General features: G+C 45.1%; 1 protein-coding gene across 1 annotated transcript in view; it reads left to right on the top strand.

Moving 5' to 3' along the window:
• The first annotated feature begins 5747 nt into the window (after positions 1-5747).
• Positions 5748-25372, top strand: part of ANKRD53 (ankyrin repeat domain 53) — a 46384-nt gene continuing 26759 nt past the window's right edge. The window contains exons 1-3 of the mRNA XM_075581789.1: positions 5748-5956; positions 15868-16027; positions 20030-20229. Of these exons, the coding sequence (XP_075437904.1) occupies positions 5940-5956; positions 15868-16027; positions 20030-20229 (377 nt within the window). The 5' untranslated portion in view covers positions 5748-5939. The remainder of the gene's footprint in view (positions 5957-15867; positions 16028-20029; positions 20230-25372) is intronic.

Here is a 25372-nt window from a genome sequence, read left to right as displayed (position 1 = left end):
TAACAGGAACAGAAAGTAGTGAGAATAGTAGGATAGGTGTTTGAGATAAGGGTGAAAGTTTTGAACCACAGATGAAGCCAATGTTATCGATCAGGTGGAGCAGTAGATGTAGCGTACCTAAATTTTAGTAAGGCCTTTGGCACTGTCCCCACATGTAAGACTGATAAATAAGGTGCAATGCTTGGATTGGGCTCTAAGGTGGGAGGATGGATAAGACATTGGCTGAAGGATGGGCAACAGAGAGTTGTGGTAAAGGGAGTATATCCAGAAAGGGGGAAGGTAACCAGTGGAGTGCCTCGGGGATCTTTACTGGGACAGGTTCTGCTTAATGTCTTTATCAGTGACATTACAAATGGTTTGGGGGGAATCTGTGCCTTTTTGCAGATAACACAAAGATCTGCAACAGGGGGTGGGAGTAAACAAAATGGCTGATTTAGGTAGATTCGACAAATGGTTAAGAGTTTGCCAACTACAATGTCCAAAAGTCCAAAATAATGCACTCTGGTCACAAAACCCCAAAATACAGGATTAATGGCAGTATAATGTCAACTACTACACAAAAAGGGACCTGGGAGTTATTATTTCAGCAGACTTAAAAGTCGGCGAGCAATGTAACAAAGCAATGGGGAAAGCCAGCAGGATGTTAGGTTGTATAGGGAGAGGTATTAGCAGCAGAGAGGGGGGTGATACCACTTTATAGATCACTGCTGAGACCTCACCTAGAGGATAATTCTGGAGACCATATCCCCGGAAGGATGTAGATAAATTGGAGATTGTGCAAAAAGGGGGTTACTAAAATGGTGCATGATCTACATCAGAAGATACATCAGGAAAGACTACAGGACCTTAATATGTACAGCTTAAAGCAGGGGGGCTCAACTCCAGTCCTCAAGCCCCCCCAAACAAGTCAGGTTTTCAGGATTATCCCATCTTGAGCACAGGTCAAAGACTGAGCCTCTGAATGAGCAACCTGTGCTGAAGCAGGGATATCCTGAAAACCTGACCTGCTGGGGGAGGGGGGGGTGGCACACACACAGAGCCACTGACCCACACACACACACACAGAGCCACTGACCCCCACACACACACACAGAGCCACTGACCCCCCCACACACACACACAGATCCACTGATCCATACATAGAGCCACTGACCCCCACACACACACACAGAGCCACTGACCCACACACACAGAGCCACTGACCCACACACACACAGAGCCACTGACCCCCACACACACACACAGAGCCACTGACTCCCACACACACACACAGAGCTACTGACACACACACACACAGAGCCACTGACCCCCCCCCCACACACACACAGATCCACTGATCCATACATAGAGCCACTGACCCACACACAAACACACAGAGCCACTGACCCCCCCACACACACACAGAGCCACTGCCCCCCCCCCCACACACACACAGATCCACTGATCCATACATAGAGCCACTGACCCCACCCCCCACACACACACAGAGCCACTGACCCACACATACACACACAGAGCCACTGACCCCCACACGCACACACACACAGAGCCACTGACCCCCCCCCCCACACACACACACACTCACAAAGAGCCACTGACCCACACACACAGAGTCACTGACCCACACACACAGAGCCACTGACCCACACACAGAGCCACTGACCCCCCCACACACACACAGAGCCACTGACCCACACACACACACACACACAGAGCCACTGACCCACACACACACACAAAGCCACTGACCCACACACACACACACACAGAGCCACTGACACACACACACACACACACACACACACACAGAGCCACTGATCCACACACACACAGAGCCACTAACCCACACACACAGAGCCACTGCCCCCCCCCCCCCCACACACACAGAACCAGTGACACACACAGAGCCACTCACACTCACTCTCTCTCTGTGTCCTACCTGTCACTGTGGAGTATGGAGGGGGGGGGAGCCATCTTGACTGGCAGCAGGCACCTCACTTCCGGCTCTCACTGTTGAGGTTCTGCTGACACTAACCCCGCCCCCACCCTCTGCAGCTAACCCCGCCCCCACCCTCTGCTGTCAGACCGGCCTCCGCTCTCCTCTCTGGCTGCATTCTGTGCTCTCTGCTGCCCCCCTGCTCTGATGGCCACATCTGGAACAGCCACAAAAAAACGGGACATTTAAAAAAATGCGGGGCAGTCGGGACTGCCATTAAAAAACCAGGACAGCCATTAAAAACCGGGACTGTCCCGGCTAAAACGGGACACCTGGTCACCCTACATTCGGAGGATCTTGGGGCATGGTCCGACTATTCCATATCATGGAATATAGGCCCAGGACATGCTTGAAAACAAGAGGTAACTCTCAACGTATTACTTCCTTTTAAAATATTTTATAAATAAATGGATAGGCAGAATTCACTGCATTAAAATGAATCTCCTCCCGCGCCTGCTATATTTATTTCAAACACTTCCAATTCCAATTATAACAAGAGAGATCGAGGCATTACAATCCCTCACTACCACATTTATCTGGAGCAGGCCTGCACAACACGCGGCCCGCGGGCCGCATGCGGCCCGCCTGCACTCATTGTGCGGCCCGCAGCGGCTTTCCCCGTCCTCCTCCCTCCTGAGCCCGCTTTCCCCGTCCTCCTCCCTCTCGAGCCTGCTTTCCCCGTCCTCCTCCCTCCCGAGCCCGCTTTCCCCGTCCTCCTGCCTCCCGAGCCCGCTTTCCCCCCCACGAGCCTGCTTTCCCCCCCACGAGCCCGCTTTCCCCCCCACGAGCCCGCTTTCACCGCGCCCGGGAGCCCGCTCTCCCCCCCCCCTCCTCGAGCCTGCTCCTGCTCTCAGGGCTGCACACTCTATGCGTTTGGCACTTCCTGTGCCCGCGAGCGTGCTGTCCTGCCTGCTCTGCCGCCGTAAGGTGAGGTGCTGGGGAGGGTTGGGGGAAGTGAGGTGCTGGGGAGGGGGAGGGGGCGAAGTGAAGTGCTGGGGAGGGGGGGGGAGAAGTGAGGTGCTGGGGAGGGGGGGGGATAAGTGAGGTGCTGGGGAGGGGAGAAGTGAGGTTCTGGGGAGGAGGGGGGAGAAGTGAGGTGCTGGGGAAATGAGGTGCTGGGGAGGGAGGGGGAAGTGAGGTGCTGGGGAGGGGGGGAAGTGAGGTGCTGGGGAGGGGGGGGGAGTGAGGTGCTGGGGAGGGGGGGAAGTGAGGTGCTGGGGAGGGGGGGGAGAAGTGAGGTGCTGGGGAGGGGGGGAGTGAGGTGCTGGGGAGGGGGGGGGAAGTGAGGTGCTGGGGAGTGGGGGGGAAGTGAGGTGCTGGGGAGGGGGGGAAGGTGAGGTGCAGGGGGGGTCATTGGATGTGCAGGGGGTGTCATTGGATGTGCATGGGGGGTCATTGGATGTGCAGGGGGGTCATTGGAGGTTCAAATGCAATGTGTGTGCAGAGCACAGCAAAGAAGTGAGAGAGAGCAGGTCTGGCAAAATACACTCTTTAATGGAAAGCCATAAAATGGAGGGTTGCAACCCTTCTACACGTTTCGTGCAGGTTGTGCACTTTATCAATAATTACTGTAATTGTCCTGGTATCTGATCCCTTCAGGGGTGTCCGGAGTGAATTCACTTGTTCTCCCGAGATAGAGGTTTTGGAGGGTTTGTCGGCGGGTAGCTGACTCCAAGTTGTTTGGAAGAGTGTGTAGGTAGAAATGTATGTATTGTTATGAGTGGAGCTAATAACCCTACATGGAAAGGCCGTATTGATGGATATAGGCGCATTGTATTGTATTGAGGTATGATTATATTGGACTGTATACAACCCCCTCCATATCCCCACCCCTTCTTTCATTTCTGTACCCCCCCCCCCCAGTTTTTATTTTCTGCTCCCCCTCCTCTTAAAAATTCAATAAAGATTGAGTTTAAAAAGATTTTTTTTTTAAATTAATTCACTGTGGGTTTAAAGAAAAAAATACTACAAGTATTTTCTCATAGTACAGAACTGATTTATTTTAAAAAAAAACCACACAGATGTAGGATATTGCTTGGTCTGCAGCTTTAAACCATTTTGCTCCAGAGGGGTTGAAGCCTCAGTCTCACTTAGCAACATACACTGGATTTGCAACAAAGTAAAGCTACAGGTAATTTGTAAGTATGTGTTTAAAAAGTGTCTAACTTGGAATATACAGGGCATACATAGTGCTTTGCTTTTATATGAACATGCTTAACCCTTTTGCTCCCAGAAGGGCAATTTAGCAAATGTGCTGGTCATTAATAGATTATAAATAAGATACACAATTTGAGACAGGCCATTAGAATGGGTGTGTGTGGTTTAACTCCTTCTTAACCCTCTGAGTGCTGGAGGACACAAGGCACAAGTGTGCCACTGCCACAGCCCCTCCGGGACTTGTGACCACGTGTCCGCTTCTCCAAAGCGATGATGTGGTCGTTCCGTCACTGATCTATTTCTCTTCCTGTCCGATCCTGTCCCACTTACAGAGGCAACCCAAGGGAAGCGTGGAAACGAACAACAGTGCGCAGATAGGCATAGAATTCAGATGGGGGTCAATCGTTTTCCTTTTACACAGATAAACACAGATTTTTGGGGAGTAAAACGCAAACATTGGGAAAAAATAAACATAAACACAGATTTCACACACAAAAAAATTAACAGCGAAAGCGGGATTCCTAATTATAAATATGTATTCACATTGTAGTTTTTCTAGGTGATTTAATGAAGGAAAGGAGGAGCGGTGACGCTCAGAACAAGAAAGAATCTAAAACATGCAAAAAAAAAAAGTTCATCAAATAAAAAGACAATTAACAAAGTTATGTGAACAATTAACCAATGGCGGACAAAAAACACAACACGATACTGTATATAGAGTGCTGACACACCTAAGGGCGCGTTTACAGTAGACGTACGCGCGCGACGGAGCGCACGGCGCCGCACGTGCCTGGTGCTCAAGCGATTTGTGCTCATAGGGTTTGCGCGACAGGGAGGCGTGGCCGTGACGTCACGTGAGCGGTTCGCCCTCGCGGCCGTTGCGCGAAAAGAACAAATGATGTGTCTTTTTCCAAAATGTGCCGCGCGGTCGCTCGTAAGCGCTGGCGCGGTCGTTCAGAAGCGCTGGCGCGGTCACGCGCACCAAGGGTGGCCTCGTAGAGAAGAGGTCTGGTGTCCGCGCTGCGCTCGAGCACAGGTGCACTATCACGCCCGCTATAAACGCGGCCCAAGACATCCTCAACGTTTCGGGCAGACAAACCTTTCTCAAGAGGAAATCTGATTTGTTTGCTACAGACTATGGCTTATTTTAGAAGTGGACCGCGTCATTTATTTTAATAGACTAGGAGATTTAAACACCGAAACCGAGTCTACAGCGGTAATTCTATACACCCCAAAATGGTCCGAACAGCCGCATAGGCGTATATAGACTAAGGCCCCACAGTATATATTAATATTATTATCAATATTATAATTTAATTATAAGGCACCAACATACAGTATGGCAAAACAAAAGATAACGAGGACCCTGCTCGTGAGAGCACACTATACACTGTATATACTGTATATATATATATATATATATATATATATATATATAAACACAAGGTGAAGTAGTTTCTCTTTTGTGCTTGTCTGGTCACTGAGTTGTATATTTCTCTCTTCTGCTGGTTAGGTCACCTTACATTGTTCATTCAGTTCTGTGGATAGTTGCCTAGCGACCATGTTGATTTGATTTCTCACGGGCTGGAGTCCCTGGTTGTGCACAGTATACATCTCGCTATCTCTGGACTTTATTTCCCTTATCCCAGGTCTCCTGTCCTATCAAACATGTGAACACTTCATGCCCTCTCTATTTGGAGGGAGCAGGTCCATTTTGACCGAAGGAGGAGCACACAGGTAGAGAGTCACCTGTAATCTTCACCTGTGTCCGGGACCATTCTCTACCATGTCTGATCCTCACAGGTAAGATGGGATCACACCTGCACAATGGGACATACCTGTCATGGGAACACATCTACAATGGGACATACCTGTCATGGGAACACACATCTACAATGAGACATACCTGTCATGGGAACACACCTATACAATGGGACATACCTTCACAATGGGACATACCTGTAATGGGAATATACCTGTACAATGGGACATACCTATAATGGGAACACACATCTACAATGGGACACACCTGCACAATGGGACATAACTGTTATGGGACTATACCTGTACAATGGGCCGTAACTGTCATGGGAACACATCTGTACAATGGGACCTACCTGCACAGTGGGACATATCTGTCATGGGAGCATGTCTGTACAATGGAATCAACCTGCACAATGTTACCTGCCTGCATAATGAGACGTACCTGTCATGGGAACACAACTGCACAATGGAATGTACCTGTACAATGGGACATACCTGTAATGGGAACGCAGCTGTACAATGGGACATACCTGTCATGGGAACACACCTGTACAATGGGACGTACTTGTCATGAGAGCACACCTGTACAATGGGACATTCCTGTACAATGGGAACACACAGTCACAATTTGACATACCTGTGATGGAAGCACACCTGTACAATGGGACATACCTGTAATGGGAACACACCTCTAAATGGAACATACCTGTAATGGGAACACACCTGTAAATGGAACATACCTGTAATGGGAACACACCTGTAAATGGGGACACACCTGTACATTGGGACATACCTGTAATGCAGACACACCTGTACAATTGGACATACCTGCAAGGAGAGCACACCTGTACAATGGGACATACCTGCTGACCCTCCAACATACGGCATATACAATTAGGTACACTTTAATCTCTCTGCGAGTGTGGGATGGTAGAGATTCCAGACAGTAGGGCACCGTATATGAAAGCCCCTTGGTACTGTGTACAGTATGCAGTTCATACTGTGTATGCAGAGTCATATTTAGCAATAAGACATTTGGATTTTCTATATTTACAGTATCTGTGCACATGCACATACGCAGCTACACATGCAATAGGAGCAGTGATAATGACCTGTAGCTTCTTAACAAATTAAGACATTAACATTTTTCCTTTACATGTGATATTTCACCAGTCCCTCAGCAGCTCTAAATAGGATAACTGCGTGTGGGAAAAGGATATTGTTTAATATTTTTAAACACACTGGCAGAATTAGGTGCAAGTGGGGTAGATGGTATTCCACATGTACAGGACACCCATAGCTGCTTAATATGTACCGCTGGATGGTATGTTCCTGTAATAGAAACACGTGTACAATACGATATACCTGCATGGTTGGAAGATACATGGATAACAGCACACACCTGTATGATGGGATGAGACATTTACAATAGGAACATACCTCTACAATAGTGCACAATTGTATAATGGGATCTACCTGTACAATGTGAACACACATGTACAGTGTGAACATACCTTTTAGATTAGGCATACCTGTTCAATGGGAACATACATATACAATGGGAACATACATATACAATGGGAACATACATATACAATGGGAACATACATATACAATGGGAACATACATATACAATGGGAACATACATATACAATGGGAACATACATATACAATGGGAACATACATATACAATGGGAACATACATATACAATGGGAACATACATATACAATGGGAACATACATATACAATGGGAACATACTTGTACACTTGGAACATAACTGCTCTTTTGTTACATACAATACCTGCACAATGTGATATATCTGGCAATGGGATATACCTGCACATTGGGAACCTACATCTACAATAGGAACATAATGTAAATGAGATATGCAGTACCTGCACAATGGGAACATACCAGCACAATGGGATACACCTGCACAGTGGGATACACCTGCACAATGGGATACGCCTGCACAATGGGATACGCCTGCACAATGGGAACATACCTGCACAATGGGAACATACCTGCACAATGGGATATGCCTGCACAATGGGATACGCCTGCACAATGGGATACGCCTGCACAATGGGATACGCCTGCATAATGGGAACATACCTGCACAATGGGATATGCCTGCACAATGGGAACATACCTGCACAATGGGATATGCCTGCACAATGGGAACATACCTGCACAATGGGAACATGCCTGCACAATGGGAACATAACAGCACAATGGGATACGCCTGCACAGGAACATACCTGCACAATGGGAACATGCCTGCACAATGGGATATGCCTGCACAATGGGATAAGCCTGCACAGGAACATACCTGCATAATGGGAACATGCCTGCACAATGGGAACATACCTGCACAATGGGATATGCCTGCACAATGGGAACATACCTGCACAATGGGAACATGCCTGCACAATGAGATACGCCTGCACAATGGGATACGCCTGCACAATGGGATACTCCTGCACAATGGGATACGCCTGCACAATGGGATACGCCTGCACAATGGGATACGCCTGCACAATGGGATACGCCTGCACAATGGGATACGCCTGCACAATGGGATACGCCTGCACAATGGGATACGCCTGCACAATGGGATACGCCTGCACAATGGGATACGCCTGCACAATGGGAACATACCTGCACAATGGGATACGCCTGCACAATGGGATATGCCTGCACAATGGGATACGCCTGCATAATGGGAACATACCTGCACAATGGGATATGCCTGCACAATGGGAACATACCTGCACAATGGGATATGCCTGCACAATGGGAACATACCTGCACAATGGGATACGCCTGCACAATGGGATACGCCTGCACAGGAACATACCTGCACAATGGGAACATGCCTGCACAATGGGAACATACCAGCACAATGGGATACGCCTGCACAGGAACATACCTGCACAATGGGAACATGCCTGCACAATGGGATACGCCTGCACAATGGGAACATGCCTGCACAATGGGAACATGCCTGCACAATGGGAACATGCCTGCACAATGGGATACGCCTGCACAGGAACATACCTGCATAATGGGAACATGCCTGCACAATGGGAACATGCCTGCACAATGGGATATAACTGTACAATTATCAAAGTGCAATTGAAAAGCAGTAGTGCTGTGCCCAATTTCTGAACATGGCAATGCGTCTCAAGCTGTGGTCCCCCTCAGAGCCTTTCAAAGCTCACTTCAAATGGTTCTCCTCTACAGTACCTTCTGTCATATCAGATCTGAGGGCTGCATGCACAGGTTATAGGGCAGGAATGGCTCAGTGAGTAAAGACTCGGACACTGAGCTTGGAGCAGGGGAACCTGGTTCAATTCCCAGTGCCAGCTCCTTGTGACCTTGGGCAAGTCACTATCTCCCTGTGCCTCAAGCGCCAAAACCTAGATTGTAAGCTCTACAGGGCAGGGATTCACGCCTGCAAAAATTCTATTTACACAAGAAAAAAATAATTATTATTCTGGATAGCAATCTACTGATGAACAGATATACAGTATGGTGAACCTCTGAGTGATCATCAATAATTAAGTGTGTCTGTGAAAGGGAGAAGAACCCCCTAGTACAAATGTATTTATTATTTACAATGAATATCAGATATTCTTCTTTAGCAAAACTAAAGCTAACTTTTTGCAATTGAAATGAATCGATGCTTCCATATAAAATCGGCATGGACACTGGACTGCTTGTCTCTTGCGCAGCATGCGTGGGAAATGGAGAAATGGTCCATTGCCAAGCCTGGGACATTGCAGCCATGTAACTAGATAAGCACGTCTGGATCTATGTGTATCTTTGTTTGTGTGTCAGTGTGCATGTGTTGATCTGTGTATACTGTGTACGCTTGTGTTGATCTGTGTCTGTGTGTTTATTAGTGTTTGTGTGTACTGAATGTGCCTCAGTATGACTATAAGTATATTATTGTGTAATAATGAATTTATGCTATGGGATTAAAGAATAAAGTGTGGAATAACGTGTGGATGTTTGCTGCACACCAGAAACAAGACAAATAGTGATACATTTACCGGTGCTCCTTAGTCCCAGGGAAGACCTGCATTTCATCCAATATATCCAAAGTAACCGATGGACAAGGGCTTGGCTCAAAAATAATTGACTCAAAAATAATTTATTATGCCATCGACAACATGACGTTTCGGCCTGCTGGTCACTTCACTTTAGAAAGGCCAGCAGGCCGAAACGTGGTGTTGTCTGTGGCACAATAAATTCTTTTTGAGTCAAATCCATGTGCCCTTGTCCATCAGTTACATTAAAGAGTAATGACCATCAGGAGCTGGCACCATATGGCAGTGGGCACCATTAAACATAGTGCTGAACATTTTGCTATGTCTGACTCCCCAAGGGTTACTGGGACATGTGGAACACATGTAAAGCTCTGCTGTTTCCTTGAAAAGAAGACATACACTATGATCTCCTTTAATATGTTAAAACATGGGTTAAAGCACGTGATTGAAATGTGTTTGAACCACGGTGTACCACCACTATTGTTTCTTAATTTCCAAACCCAGAGCCTCCTCAGCCATTGTAATGCACAGTGGTCAAACTCCACAGTCAAAAGCCCTCTTTCCAAGTGCCCAGATCCTGCCCGGCCTTCCTGGTCACTTGTAGAGTACCAGCCTTCTGACCTGCACAATGTGCGACTGGCACAGGCGAGCACCACATCACATTGCTGATCATTCTCATTTTTTAATATCTTGGTCTCCTCATACTGGGCTCTCCAACTGGCGGCCGAGAGGCCAAATGTGGCCCGCGAGTGACCCCCTGTCATGCTAAGTTCTAACTACAGCAGTTACTTAGGGAGCTTCTGTCAGTGAAGTTTTTCACTCTGAAACTCACTCGCAGCTTAAGGTAATGTAATATAAATGTAAATATAAACGCTTGCATAATGTTGAAATATAATAATTTTCAAGTCTTTAGATTTGATATAAAATGATATATATATATTTAGACAGCACTCAATGAGGATAATAAGATTCTAATATGGTGATTTGTGGTGCAGTGGGAACACGAGGAACACTAAACCCTCCACAATGACTGTAACAAATGGAACAGTTCCGAGCGGTCAGTAAGAACACTGTGGTCTAGAGATACTAAGCAAAAATGACTTTAATGTGAAAACACATAATCGACATAGGCCCACAGCCACTGATGTGGAATCCTCTCAAACACGAAGCAATATCTAAAGGTGATTAATAACACCTAAGAAAAATATGGCTGAGGACATGGGGTAAGGGACGGAAGGGAATAAAGGGAAGGAGAGGGGGGAAAGGGAGGGAGAAAGACAACAAGAGCAATGAAATGAAGGGAAAAGACTGTGTCAATGTTCCAAACTGACAAACGGGGTTCATTTGATAATATGTAGTTTATTGCAAAGCATGATCATACTCATTCAATAGTCTATAACAGCGTTTCCCAAATGGTGGGTCGCGACCCGGCACCGGGCCACGGAACCAAAATTGCCGGGTCGCAGCGAGGCTGGCTGCGCGGTGTGTCCCGTCCCCCCCACTCAAGTTGAAAAAAAATGGCGGTGATTCCCCCCGCGGTACCGCTCCCTTCCTCCCCCCCGCTCCCAACGTGGGACAGAGGAGGAAGTACCAGCTCCTCTGCGGCCCGCACGTTACGTGGGACGGAGGGGGAAGTACAAGCTCCTACTACGGCCCGCTTCCCGAGCTCACCTCCCGTGGCACCCCCTCCCGAGCCCACCTACCATGCCCCCAAGCCTACCTCCCGTCCCGGGCAGCAGGGGATATCGGGGGCAGCAGGGGAAAGCATCCGGCGGCAAGGTAAGTCACCCCACCCAGTCACTGTCACCCACCCAGTCACTCACCCACCGTCTCCCACACACCCACCCTGGCAAGCATTTATTTGTTGTTGGATCACATCAGGACGGTATTGTTGTACAAGAGAGGTTTCTGTTTGTTCTTCATACAGTATATATCTTCTTGGAGGGGCATGGAGAGAATAACTTGAACGGTCAGGTTGGTGATCAATCCTTTAAGGCAAGAGATAACAATAAATATAACAACAAACACACATACACATATTCAGACCTCACACAAGTTTCGCTCCTAGTGATCTAAACCATGTGCCTAATCCAAAATTCCTGCCATAGAATACTTTTCAAAAAGTCTCCCAATTTAAACACTATTCTTTTTTATTTGCCTTATATCATAGGTAACATTAGCCATATTGTCAGGTACATAAATATAACACTCTTCTCCACCATTACACAAACATTTCTGCTCTTATAGTTACATTAGTTTTTAACTGTACCAAACTAAAAATAAAATCTCCCGCACAATACATAGTGTAATTACATTTGATATGCCTACCTATTTCACAGTCAAATTTAAATACCTAGACTTGGGTAATCTATACAAACAAAATTTTCCCACATTCTATCTCTCTGATCTTTCATTTGATATAAATATATGTACGCTTCTTCTGAATAGATATACAGTACTATTATAAAAAATCTATCTATCTATAACTTATATAAAACCATTGCCAGTTCAGTTCTTCTATATAAATGGTTATAAACACATTGGTTCTTGACATAGCCTTTAATATTAATAGATATAAATATATAGCTCACCCCTCCTCCTGCAATACTTAAATATATATATATATATATATATATACCGATATAACTAAATATAATAGTAATACTAAGGGCCATCCTTTGTGCTAAATCTAATAACACATTTTTCTCCTGCTATCTTCGAATATCCTACCACACATAGATATTATAGAAAATGGACAATCAGAATAAGCCGACACCTGCAGCAGAGACGCCATTCCAGGATACGATCGTGATACAGTAGACTTGCATGTCTGCTTTTAGCTTGTGCCAAGCCGGAACCTTGCTGATGTTCTACCTTACAGTGTCAGCTTGTTCTGATTGACTTCTTCTCCCTATGTGAGCTGGGGTTGCGCACTCACCTGTACCATAGTGCTGTATTACATGATGTTCATTACAGCTGCTAACTGAACCACATTGTCCTAATACATTATACAGTATGTGGTTGCATTATTTTGTCCAGTATTTGGTCTGACTTAATACAGTAGGTGTTATCAGTGTGGGTTTGCTTGGGCTTATCCCTATATGCAGTAGTGGTTGCAGCAGTTCACTATTTCTTTGTTTTTAGGAGGCTTTAGTTCAGGGTGAGGGAAGTACCATTGATCCCGCATATCATTGGGAATGGGCCTGAAGAAGGTACCCTACCCCCTCCCCCTCCCCCTGAAACGTTGCTCTCCTCTTTTCCCTTGATTTCATTGCCCTTATTGTCTCCCCCCCTCTTCCCCTTCTCTTCCATTACCCCATGTCCTCCGGTCATATTTTTCTTAGGTGTTATTTATCACCTTTAGATATTGCTTCGTGTTTGAAAGGATTCCACATCAGTGGCTGTGTGTGTACTGTATGTCGAATATGTGTTTTCACTTGAAAGTCATTTTTGCTTATCTCTGGACCATAGTGTTCTTACTGACCACTGGGAACTGTTCCATTTAATGCAAAATGATATTACAATCAGCATGTGGCCCTTCTACTTCTAAATGTTTTCTGGTCTGGCTCCTTTGAAGAACTACTTAGAGAGCCCAGCTGTATTGTTTCTTTGGTAATGGTCTTTCCCTGGGAATTTCTTCTGCCAGCAATGTTGTGTGCTATCTTTTGTTACATCAGGATATTTGTCAGTGTGAATGATTTGTGAATCTTGACTACTGTCTGCCGCTCTGGATCCTAGGGCACTATTATTTATTTAATTATAAAATGTTTTACCAGGAAGTAATACATTGAGAGTTACCGCTCATTTTCACGTATGTCCTGGACACAGAGTTATGATGACAAATATATGGTTACAAATACATAGTTACATTAGGTGAGCAAGGTTATACATTATATACAAGACATTGCATGCACAGTAAGGCTGCGTCAATGGTCGGGCAGACTGTGCGGTGGCGTGCGCACGCTGACCAATCAAACTGCCCAAGGCAGTGATCGCTTTCATGTGGCGTGCGGGCGCACGCGTGCGGAAGTGGGAGGGGGCGGGCGTTGCGCAAGAAATCAGTTCAAACTGATTTGTTGGCGCGACAGGCCGGTCTCGTGAGCGGTTCGCCCAATGAGGGCGAACCAGCTCTGTGACATCACTGGCACGCCCCTAGACATGCCCACGGACGGCGCACGTAGCATAGCCAGGGAAAGCAGCGCTTTCCCTGAGCGCGCCTCCGCACGGCTGAACTTACCATGGACGCAGCCTTAGAGATAATATATATTATAGGCGTATGTAACAGTTACAGACCAGATTAAAAAGTGAGACAGCTTTAGTTTTGAATTAACTTAGACTGGTGGCGTCTGTGAGAGTCTCCGGTAGACTGTTCCAGTTTTGGGGTGCACGGTAAGAGGAAGAGCGGCCGGATACTTTGTTGAGCCTTGGGACCATGAACAGTCTTTTGGAGTCAGATCTCAGATGATAAGTGCTGCATGTGGTAGAGGTGAGGAGCTTGTTCAGATAGATGGGTAGCTTGCCCAATAAGTATTGTAGTGCTGACGATTATTCTAAAACAAACCTGGGGCAATCTCCAAAAAGACCCAGGTACATGCTGGGTACATGCTGGGTACATGCTGGGTACATGCTGGGTACATGCTGGGTACATGCTGGGTACATGCTGGGTACATGCTGCAACATTTCACACATTTCTGCAGAGACTAAAGGCCATCGGATTAACAGCGGGGGTCCCTGGCAGTCCCATTCAAACTGAATGGGACTGCCAGGAACTCCTGCTGTGTTAATCCGATGGGCCATTAGTCTCTGCAGAAATGGCACTGAAATGTACCCATCATGTACCCATCATGTACCCATCATGTACCCAGCATGTACCCAGCATGTACCCAGCATGTACCCAGCATGTACCTGACTAGTTTAAGGCAAGTTTTAGAGTACTTGTTGGCTTGTCTGTATTTGAAGGCAAGACAGGAAAGGTGAACTTTGCGCCTAGACTCAAGTGATGGCCAATCTAGTTCTTTGAACATTGAGTACGCAACTGGTTTACATATAGAGTGCCACCTTGTACTTATCATCTGCATGTCATCTAATCATTTTGCATTTGTTTATTTTCATATATTCCTAACCAATGTAAACTTTCCTTAAAATGTCACAAAAAAAGTTCAAAATTAAACAGGAAATTGCAACAAATGTTGTGAATCAAATTTGAAGACAATGGCGCAACTCCAGTAACCAGTGACTCCCAAGTCTCAGCTCACCACATTTACACAGCAAATAGGATTTCAAAATCTGATTTGGGTAACAATAGCACCAGTAACCAGATGTAACCCCTTTAATATGTCACTGCCATTAGTTCACTTTGTTCGTAGGGAGGATTTTGTTTTGCAAGAGTTAAAAACGATTGAAAGGAATGAGACAGCGAATGTTCAAAATAAGTGAAGCTCGGTCCTCACGAGTGCAGACGAAACTGTCAAAATCCGTTTTGTGGAATTTCCCCAGCTTTCCATTCAAAATCCGCTCCGAGGTGTAAAATCCGTTGACGGATTGTTCCAGTTTTAATCCGTGCGGATTAATCCAAAACCACCATTGGATACAATCCGCTGGTGGATTTTAAGAATCCAATCTGTGGATTCAGCCATCCGTGCGGATGGTTGAATCTGCCGATTGGATTCTTAAAATTCACCAGCGGATTGCGGAACGCGCGGATTGGATTGCCTGGAAAAGACGAATCGACCTTTTTTTGAGACCGATTCGCGGAAATCCGTGGCCCAAAGGAACAGTCCGATCTGAGGTGGATCCTAATCCACAGAAAAACAAAATTGCCCATCTCTACTCATGAATGAGAGGCAACAGGTCTCAATATGTTGAATGTGATTTGTTTCTCTGTTTGCTGCAGACCCACCGGAACAGCTTCTGTCGGCGCCCAGATAAAGCAGAATACTGTAGGGGAGGTGAATGTGGAGCGAGACCAGTTAACAGCCGCCGCCATTGGAAACCTGAACTGGTTGCAACTCGGCTTACAATTGGCAAATTCAGAGGTCAAAACAGACAGACATGTAAGTGTCATAAAGAGTATAGTGACGGATGGATATCCATAAGATATTTGATTTGCTTCAAATGGGAAGAACTTTAGCCTGCTTTTTGATGTCTCATGTCAATAGACTAGTGGTTTTCAACCTTTTTTGGTTCAGAAACCTGTAAGAAGCATGTTCAGATGGACACACCAGGAGACAGTTTGGGGGAAATTAAAACATGTACTGTATATCACAAAATAGAGAGTATGGTGATTTGACCCCCACTCTCTAGCTAGAAGCTCATTTTTGGATGCACTCCAGGACTATTAAAACATAACATTTAATGAATAATATTAAAAAAGGTTTACACACTAATAATTAATAAAGAAAAAACATGTGTGGTGTATTTAAAAATAGGGTGGGGATGGACCAGGATTGGCAACGTGAACCCAAAGGTGTATTGCCTAGTAGAGGTATTTGCAGCTAATCAATTAACCAGCTCTCTGCAGGATTTCTCAGCCCACTAGAGCCTTTAATATAAACAGAGATAAGTCCCTGTTACAGAACCCTATCTGAAATTCTGAGAAACACCCATCCTCTCTAATAGCGTGTCTGAGATCAGATGCATTGTAAGGAACCCCAACCCTCTCTAATAGCGTCTGAGATCAGATGCATTGTAAGGAACCCCAACCCTCTCTAATAGCGCGTCTGAGATCAGATGCATTGTAAAGAACCCCAACCCTCTCTAATAGTGCGCCTGAGTTTAGATACATTGTAAGGAACCCCAACCCTCTCTAATAGTGCGTCTGAGATCAGATGCATTGTAAGGAACCCCAACCCTCTCTAATAGCGCGTCTGAGATCAGATGCATTGTAAGGAACCCCAACCCTCTCTAATAGCGCGTCTGAGATCAGATGCTTTGTAAGGAACCCCAACCCTCTCTAATAGCGTGCCTGAGTTTAGATACATTGAAAGGAACCCCAACCCTCTCTAATAGCGCATCTGAGATCATATGCATTGCAAGGAACCCCAACCCTCTTTAAATCACGTCTGACATCAGATACATTGCAAATTCTTCTGTATTTGGTACAATTTTTAAAATTACCTGAAAATTACAGGGAACCCTTTGGGGATGCCTGGGGAAACCAACGGTTCCCAGGAACCCTGGTTGAAAAACACTGCAATAGACATCCGTTCAGGGGAAACAAACAAAACAGATACTCTATTCTGCTCTCCCATTACATAAGTAGGATACAAATCAAGGTGCAATAGAGGAAAATTACAAATGCAGTGTTTAACAAATCGGTCCCCAAAGGGATCAACAAAAAGACCCTCCAATTACATGCACTCTATAATAGTACTGTATATGGTTGATAAAGGTAAGTATTGAGAGTAAATATGGCTCTCTCCAAAAAGGTAGGGTCTTCATAAAATAAAAAAATAATACAATACAATTTTATAAGATCAAATATTTCATATATGTTACACTGTGAAAAAATGATAAAACACTTGTAAAAAATCCCCGTAGAGCAGTAGCAGTGTGGGTAAATAGGCAATTATGTTTATATATTATAACCTAATAGGTTGTATTCCAATACTGCTGCGACATCAGCAAAAAACCATTATATCCTATTGGAATCTGGGAATATCCTTAGTTGCAATTCAGGAAAGTATTGGCACTGTATAGGTGCTAAGGTTCAATGACTCAATGATAAGTTCTAAATATCGAAATATTTCTAAATATGCCAATACTTTCCTGAATTGCAACTAAGGATATTCCCAGATTACAATAGGATATAATGTTTTTTTGCTGATGTCGCAGCAGTATTGGAATACAACCTATTTGGTCTCGTTTATTACCTTAAATATTTTCTTCTTTTCCCCTATTTGTAACTGTGAAGTGCTGTGATTCCCATTGGGAGAAAAGCGCTATATAAATAAAATTATTATTATTATTATTATTATTATTAAGTCTTGCTGCACCTGTATTTTAGACTAGACAGCTCTGATGCTACGTGTGCAGTCTATAATGCCAATCACATTGGGGTAGTTGGCAACTCTGTAGTATTGGTGTTTAAGTGCCTGTCATACTGTTCTCTCCCTGGGGGCATAGTTATGCTTTCCAGTGTGTACATTCTTGGATTACAGATGGATAGGCGGAGTTATCCCACCGACGGCAGCAAAAGCACTCGGAAAAGTCCTGGTGGCTTAACATTGTAATGAGCACCACGATTTGCAAGGCTACTGTAGGCACTGCGTTACTTTTACCTGTCACGGGCTTCAAATCCGGTACAAGTTGTGCATATCAAGAAAGAATTGTGTCTGAGCTCAAGTCGAACCTTGAACGCTTGTTTTTTTTGTTTTTACAGTCTAGTGATGTCCAAGGATGAAAAACCCAAATCCTCATTGTTCTCCTCCGCTCCCTCTCGTATCTTCCGTGTTCTCTATCTCTCACTCTGTTCAGGACCCTCGTCACCTAATATTGCATTGTGACATGACGGCAAAAAGAAATGTCTCCGCTCCTAGAACAGAAGAGAAACGAGCAGGCACTACCGCAAGGGTGGCCAACTCCAGTCCTCAAGGGCCACCAACAGGCCAGGTTTTAAGGATATCCCTGCTTCAGCACAGGTGGCTCAGTCAATGACTGAAGCAGGGAAATCCTTAAAACCTGGCCTGTTGGTGACCCCTGTAGACTGGAGTTAGCCTCCCCTGCACTACGATCTTCCAAATCAGAAGGTATTTAATGACCCAATGATGATCCAACGTTTCGGCGGCAACTATGAGCCTTTGTCTGATTGTGTACTCCCAGCACAGCACATCAGCTAATAACTCCTACTTTATATACGTGTGACGCGCTGTAACATTATTTCTACACGTTAACCAAAACTAGAGAAAGGTGAACTTTTCAACATTGTTGTAGTGAAATCTGCACGAACGTTCGCGGGTGAGAGTTGGGGGGAAAACTTACCGCTGTTTTTTTTTTAAATTATTATTTCGGTTGTGCAAACTTTCGTCTTCGCGGCCGGTGCTCTGTGTCAAAATCTCGCCGTTAATTACTTTTTTTTTTTTTTTTCTCCATTTGTGGGAACTTTTGCTTTTTCTCACCAAATAAGATTCAAAAGTTTGCTGAAACGAACCAGAAAAGAAAAAAGAAAAAAAAACGCAGCAAAATGGAGGTGTTAAGTGCATTTTTATGCTTTCACGTGGATTTGTGAGCAAAAAAAAAATGGCTGACAAACTTTTATGCGTTTGCGAAGATTGACAAATGTAACCTGGTGAACCTTAAAGCTAAAATGAATTAAGCCATAATTAGCCTAATAATAATAATAATAGTTGTTATCATCTCTTTTTGATGTATTTAGGACAAAAATAATGCTTTCAGGAAAAATGAATCAATAATACTACTTTAGTTCTTTGGTGAGAAACATGCTAATTATCATTTGCACTGTTATGAGATAACACTGTGCTAAAACTGCTTAATGAATATATACCACTTAATGCCCAGGGAAATGGAGAGAATAGTGTAGTGTTTTAGAGGAGGGAGAGGATAGAAGGAGAGTGGCTCAGCGAGTGGCTTGGGAGAAGGAGTGGCTTAGTGAGTAAAGACACTGACTGGCACGGAGTTTGACGCAGGCGAGCCTGGTTCAATTCCCGGTGTCGGCTCCTTGTGACCTTGGGCAAGTCACTTTATCTCCCTGTGTCTCAGGCACCAAAAACATAGATTGTAAGCTCCACGGGGGCCGGGACCTGTGCCTGCAAAATGTCTCTGTAAAGCGCTACGTAAAACTAGCAGCGCTATACAAGAACCTGCTATTATTATAGAGGGTAAGTAACGGGGAAGCCAGAGAGAGCGCTGATACAAATTAAAAAGATAAAAGAATAGGGGTACAAAAGAAAGAGAGGAGGCAGTAGCAGGAAAGTAAAAGAGATGGCAGCTGAAGTTGGGAGTGGTAGAGGAGAGAATAAGAAGACCACGTTTTAAAGATACGGGAAAGTTGGGGTACACTTAATACTCCTGATGAAGGTCTTTGTGTTTTGTTACAGGGTTTCTCAGCCCTGCACCTGGCAGCTCTTCATGGTAGGCTTCAGTGTTTGAAATTATTAGTTGAAGACTACAAAGTGAATGTTGACCTGCCCAGCCATTCTGGTTTGAGGCCTATCCATCTGGTCTTAAACCAGAAGATTGGATCTCGGGCACTGGAGTGTTTGCGGTATCTAATAGACCATGGATCCGATGTTAATGTGTAAGTAATATCTTATATCATTTAGCTAGAGCTCTCTCTAACACACCCTTAATGTGACCATTGATAGGCACAGAGATCAGACCAAAAATTGTTGGATGAAGATACCTTAGAGCTGGAGTGGCCAACTCCAGTCCTCAAGGGTCACTAATAGGTTTTCAGGATATCCCTGCTTCAGCATAGGTGGCTCAATCTTCGGCTGAGCCACTGATTCAGCCACCTGTGCTGAAGCAGTGATATTCCAAAAACCTTACCTGTTGGTGGACCTTGAGGACTGGAGTTGGCCACACGTGCCTTAGACTAAGATTGTTGCAATAACTGTACAGTATATGTGTTTCCCTATACACCTATTTATTTTACTGAATTGGGATCTACCTATCATCTATCCATCCCACTACATCTATCTATCCCATTACATATCCACCCATCTATCCCATTACACATCCATCCATCTATCTATCCCACTACTTATCTATTGATCCATCTATCTATCCCTCTAAATATCCATTCATCCATCTATCCCACTACATATCCATCTATCAATCCCACTACATATCCATCTATCAATCCCACTACATATCCATCTATCAATCCCACTACATATCCATCTATCAATCCCACTACATATCCATCTAGCAATCCCACTACATATCTATCTTTCAATCTCACAGTCACGTGAGAGACTCCAGGAGCGGGTAGGACTTCGGTGGCCAGAACAGCAGGGGAGGCAAGAATGGTCTGGGTCACGGGCTGAGGTCGGTGGCAGGCAGGGATCGTCGGGGTCACAGGCTAAGAGGTCAGTGGCAGGCGGCAGGCAAGGATCGTCAGTGTCACAGGCAGGGTTCGGTGGCAGGCGGCAGGCAAGGATCGTCAGGGTCCAGGCAGGGGTTGACAGCAGGAAGGCAAGAACAGGGCAGGGGAGCAGGAACTGAGACCAGGGAGCAGTAAAGCAACGGGAACAAGCCAGAACACTAGCAAGGGCCTGTAATATGTACAGGACTAAACAGAAACAGAAACAAATCAGGGCATGGCAGAAGGAGTTTGGACACAAAACAAAAGCAAGGACGCACAGGAAACAGGAAACTATAAGGACAGGCAGAGACAAAGGACAGGTGCACCAAGAGGAGACAGACAGAGGAAACCAGGAGCAGACAGAAAACAGTAGCACACCCAGTGGACAGACAAGGGAACTTGGAGAGAGGGAGACTTAGGAAAATATGTCAGGGCTATTCCTGACACCCACTACATATCTATCTATCCCACTGCATAGCGATCTATCTATCCCACTACAGATGAATCAATCTATCTCACACATATTCATCTATCTATTTATCTACCTATCTATCTATCTATCTATCTATCTATCTATCTATCTATCTATCAAACCCACTACATATCCATCTATCTATCACACTACGTATCCATCCATCCAACTATCTATCCATCCATCCAACTGTCTATCCCACTGCATCCATCCATCTATCCATCCATCTCACTACATATCCATCCATCCAACTACATATCTATCCATCCATATATATATCCCACAACACATCCATACATCCATACATCTCCCTACATATTCATCCATACATCCGTCCATCTCACTACATATTCATCCATACATCCGTCCATTTCCCTACATATCCATCTATCCCACTGCATATCCATCCATCTATCCCATTACATATTCCTCGATCCATCTACCCAACTACATATCCATCCATTAATCTATCTATATATAGAGATAGATTAATTCTTCAAAATAAAGGGGTATCGTGTATTTTCAGTAGGATACTGGCCAATTGTAGCTATAAAGAGTTACTTTGGGCTAAGCTAGAAGTAGCAGTGTCTGTGTTAAGTTAGTTTGGAACAACCAAAAGGAAACCGAAATGCTGGAGCCCCCAGGTCAAGTACCCAGTAGTCTGCTAGAGCCTACAGAGTAGCCCCCAAGGTGGGAATCCAAGAACACAACTCCCCCCCTCTTTAAGCCTCCACTTAACACAGTACCTCATACACACTAAAGATAGGTGCCCTCTGGACAGTCTGACCTGGAACTGGACTGACGAGGTGAAAGTATCCATGTATCTTACCCCACTACATATCCATCTAGCCCATTACATATCCATCCATCCATCTATCCCACTACATATCCATCCATCTACCTATCCCACTACACATCCATCCATCCCACTACATATCAATCCATCCATGTATTTATCCCACTACATATCAATCCATCCATTTATCCCACTACATATTCATCCATCCATCACATATCCATCCATCCAACTACATATCTATCAATCCATGTATGTATAGTCCTATACATCCATCCATCTATTCCACTACATATCCATCTATCTGTGATGGGAGGGGGTAAGCAGGCTATCTAATAAAGGTTAAGCCCTCTGGTTACCCATGAACCCGCTGGGTCTCTGCTGCCTCTATAAGCCAGTGACCAGGGATAATAATTGCTGGAAAATAAAATGTCCCTGTTTTCTCCTATTTCATGTTCCCTTAGCCCTAGTACTGTAAAATTTCGTGTGTGTCAGTTTTAGGGGGATATTTGAATGGAAAGGCAATTATTTTGTTTGCAGGAGTTCAGTGGCCAAAGATGCCGGTTGTCGTTTAATTCTCCCCGGTGAGCAGGCATGATTTGCCGGCATGCGGGGTGAGTTACACCGGAGCGTCCCAGTGTTCCCCAGACTACTGGATTTCCAAATATTCCCAAGTTATTTCCCTTATAAGTATAAAGGTCCCCAAAGTATATTCTGTAACTAAATGTACTTTATTGTGTTTTTACATTAACTATAAGGCTCTATGCAGTCGGCCAGGGCATATATTTAAGGCGCCAGTTAGTCTGCATAGAGTCCGTAGATGAAAGAGGAGTCGGGATGTTGAGAGGTGTCGGGGTGCAAAGTGGACGGGGCAGGACAGAGTGCTGGGTCCGGAGAACAGAGACCCCCTGTGGGGAGGACCCTCTGGTTTGCCAGACCCAGTGGAGCCTGCCCAATAGGTGGCAATGGGTCGACTGAGGGAAGCCGAAGAATGTAGGCACGTTTCCCATTGGTCAATTCATATGTCCGGCCCACGGGCATCCCGGGCTGGCTTGGCACGCCCCTCCTCTGACATCAGCCAAAGAAGGAGCCCCTCTTTCTATTGGTTGGCGGGGAGGAATTCCCACGCTCTGATAGGTCGCTCCCCACACCGCCATGCTGAACATAGAACAGCGGAGGGTATGTAAGGAGACGGCCGAATCAGAGTACCAGACCATCTTGCGTCGATGAAGCTGGAGCGGGCATTTCAAAGTTGCTTTGTTCAAAACAGCAATGCAACCGGCTTCATTTTGAAGCTAGAAAAGCGTGCCTCGCTAGACTAAGTCCTCTCTTTTGTGGCCAAGTTTTACAAATCGTTCTAGCTGTCGTGGTCAGGATTTCATGCCGAAATCGGTACCAGGGGATTCAGGACTAGGTCCCGGTCAGTATTTTCGGCTGAATTTTGGTCCAAGACGTCCGGAAGTCAGTTCCGATCAGGGTTAGCCCTTTCAAGCGGGCGCCCTGCACCTAGGAAAGGCTAGATTGTATCGCCAGGCCCCAGTAAGTGTGTATATTTTTGTATTCTGTATTTCTATGTGTTTCCGAGGTCTTCGTCCGAATAAACCTCATTTTATTTCATTGCCTTGTTTTGCCTATTGACTGAACCCTTAAATATAAATGTGTTAAACGACCTGGGCTACCGTGACAATACCCATCTATCCCACTACATATCAATCCATCTATCCCACTACATATCCATCCATCCATCTATCCCACTACATATCCATCCATCTATCCCACTACATATCCATCCAGCCATCTATCCCACTACATATCCATCCAGCCATCTATCCCACTACATATCCATCCAGCCATCTATCCCACTACATATCCATCCATCTATCCCACTACATATCCATCCATCTATCCCTCTACATATCCATCCATTTATCCCACTACATATCCATCCATCTATCCCACTACATATCCATCCATCCATCTATCCCACTACATATCCATCCATCCACCACATATTCATCCATCTATCCCACTACATATCCATCCATCCATCCAGCTACATATCCATCCATCTATACCACTACATATCCATCCATCCATCCATCCATCCCACTACATATCCATCCATCCCACTACATATCCATCCATCTATCCCACTACATATCCTTCCATCCATCTATCCCACTACATATCCATCCATCTATCCCACTACATATCCATCCATCTATCCCACTACATATCCATCCAGCCATCTATCCCACTACATATCCATCCAGCCATCTATCCCACTACATATCCATCCATCTATCCCACTACATATCCATCCATCTATCCCACTACATATCCATCCATCTATCCCACTACATATCCATCCAGCCATCTATCCCACTACATATCCATCCAGCCATCTATCCCACTACATATCCATCCATCTATCCCACTACATATCCATCCATCTATCCCACTACATATCCATCCATCTATCCCACTACATATCCATCCATCTATCCCACTACATATCCATCCAGCCATCTATCCCACTACATATCCATCCAGCCATCTATCCCACTACATATCCATCCATCTATCCCACTACATATCCATCCATCTATCCCTCTACATATCCATCCATCTATCCCACTACATATCCATCCATCCATCTATCCCACTACATATCCATCCATCCACAACATATTCATCCATCTATCCCACTACATATCCATCCATCCATCCAGCTACATATCCACCCATCTATACCACTACATATCCATTCATCCATCCATCCCACTACATATCCATCCATCCCACTACATATCCATCCATCTATCCCACTACATATCCTTCCATCCATCTATCCCACTACATATCCATCCATCTATCCCACTACATATCCATCCAGCCATCTATCCCACTACATATCCATCCAGCCATCTATCCCACTACATATCCATCCAGCCATCTATCCCACTACATATCCATCCATCTATCCCACTACATATCCATCCATCTATCCCTCTACATATCCATCCATCTATCCCACTACATATCCATCCATCTATCCCACTACATATCCATCCATCTATCCCACT

This window comes from Ascaphus truei, unplaced genomic scaffold (assembly GCF_040206685.1).
Source record: "Ascaphus truei isolate aAscTru1 unplaced genomic scaffold, aAscTru1.hap1 HAP1_SCAFFOLD_1581, whole genome shotgun sequence".
Taxonomy (NCBI): domain Eukaryota; kingdom Metazoa; phylum Chordata; class Amphibia; order Anura; family Ascaphidae; genus Ascaphus; species Ascaphus truei.
The sequence above is the reverse complement of the archived record's forward strand: the minus strand, read 5'-3'. Positions and strand labels throughout refer to the sequence as shown.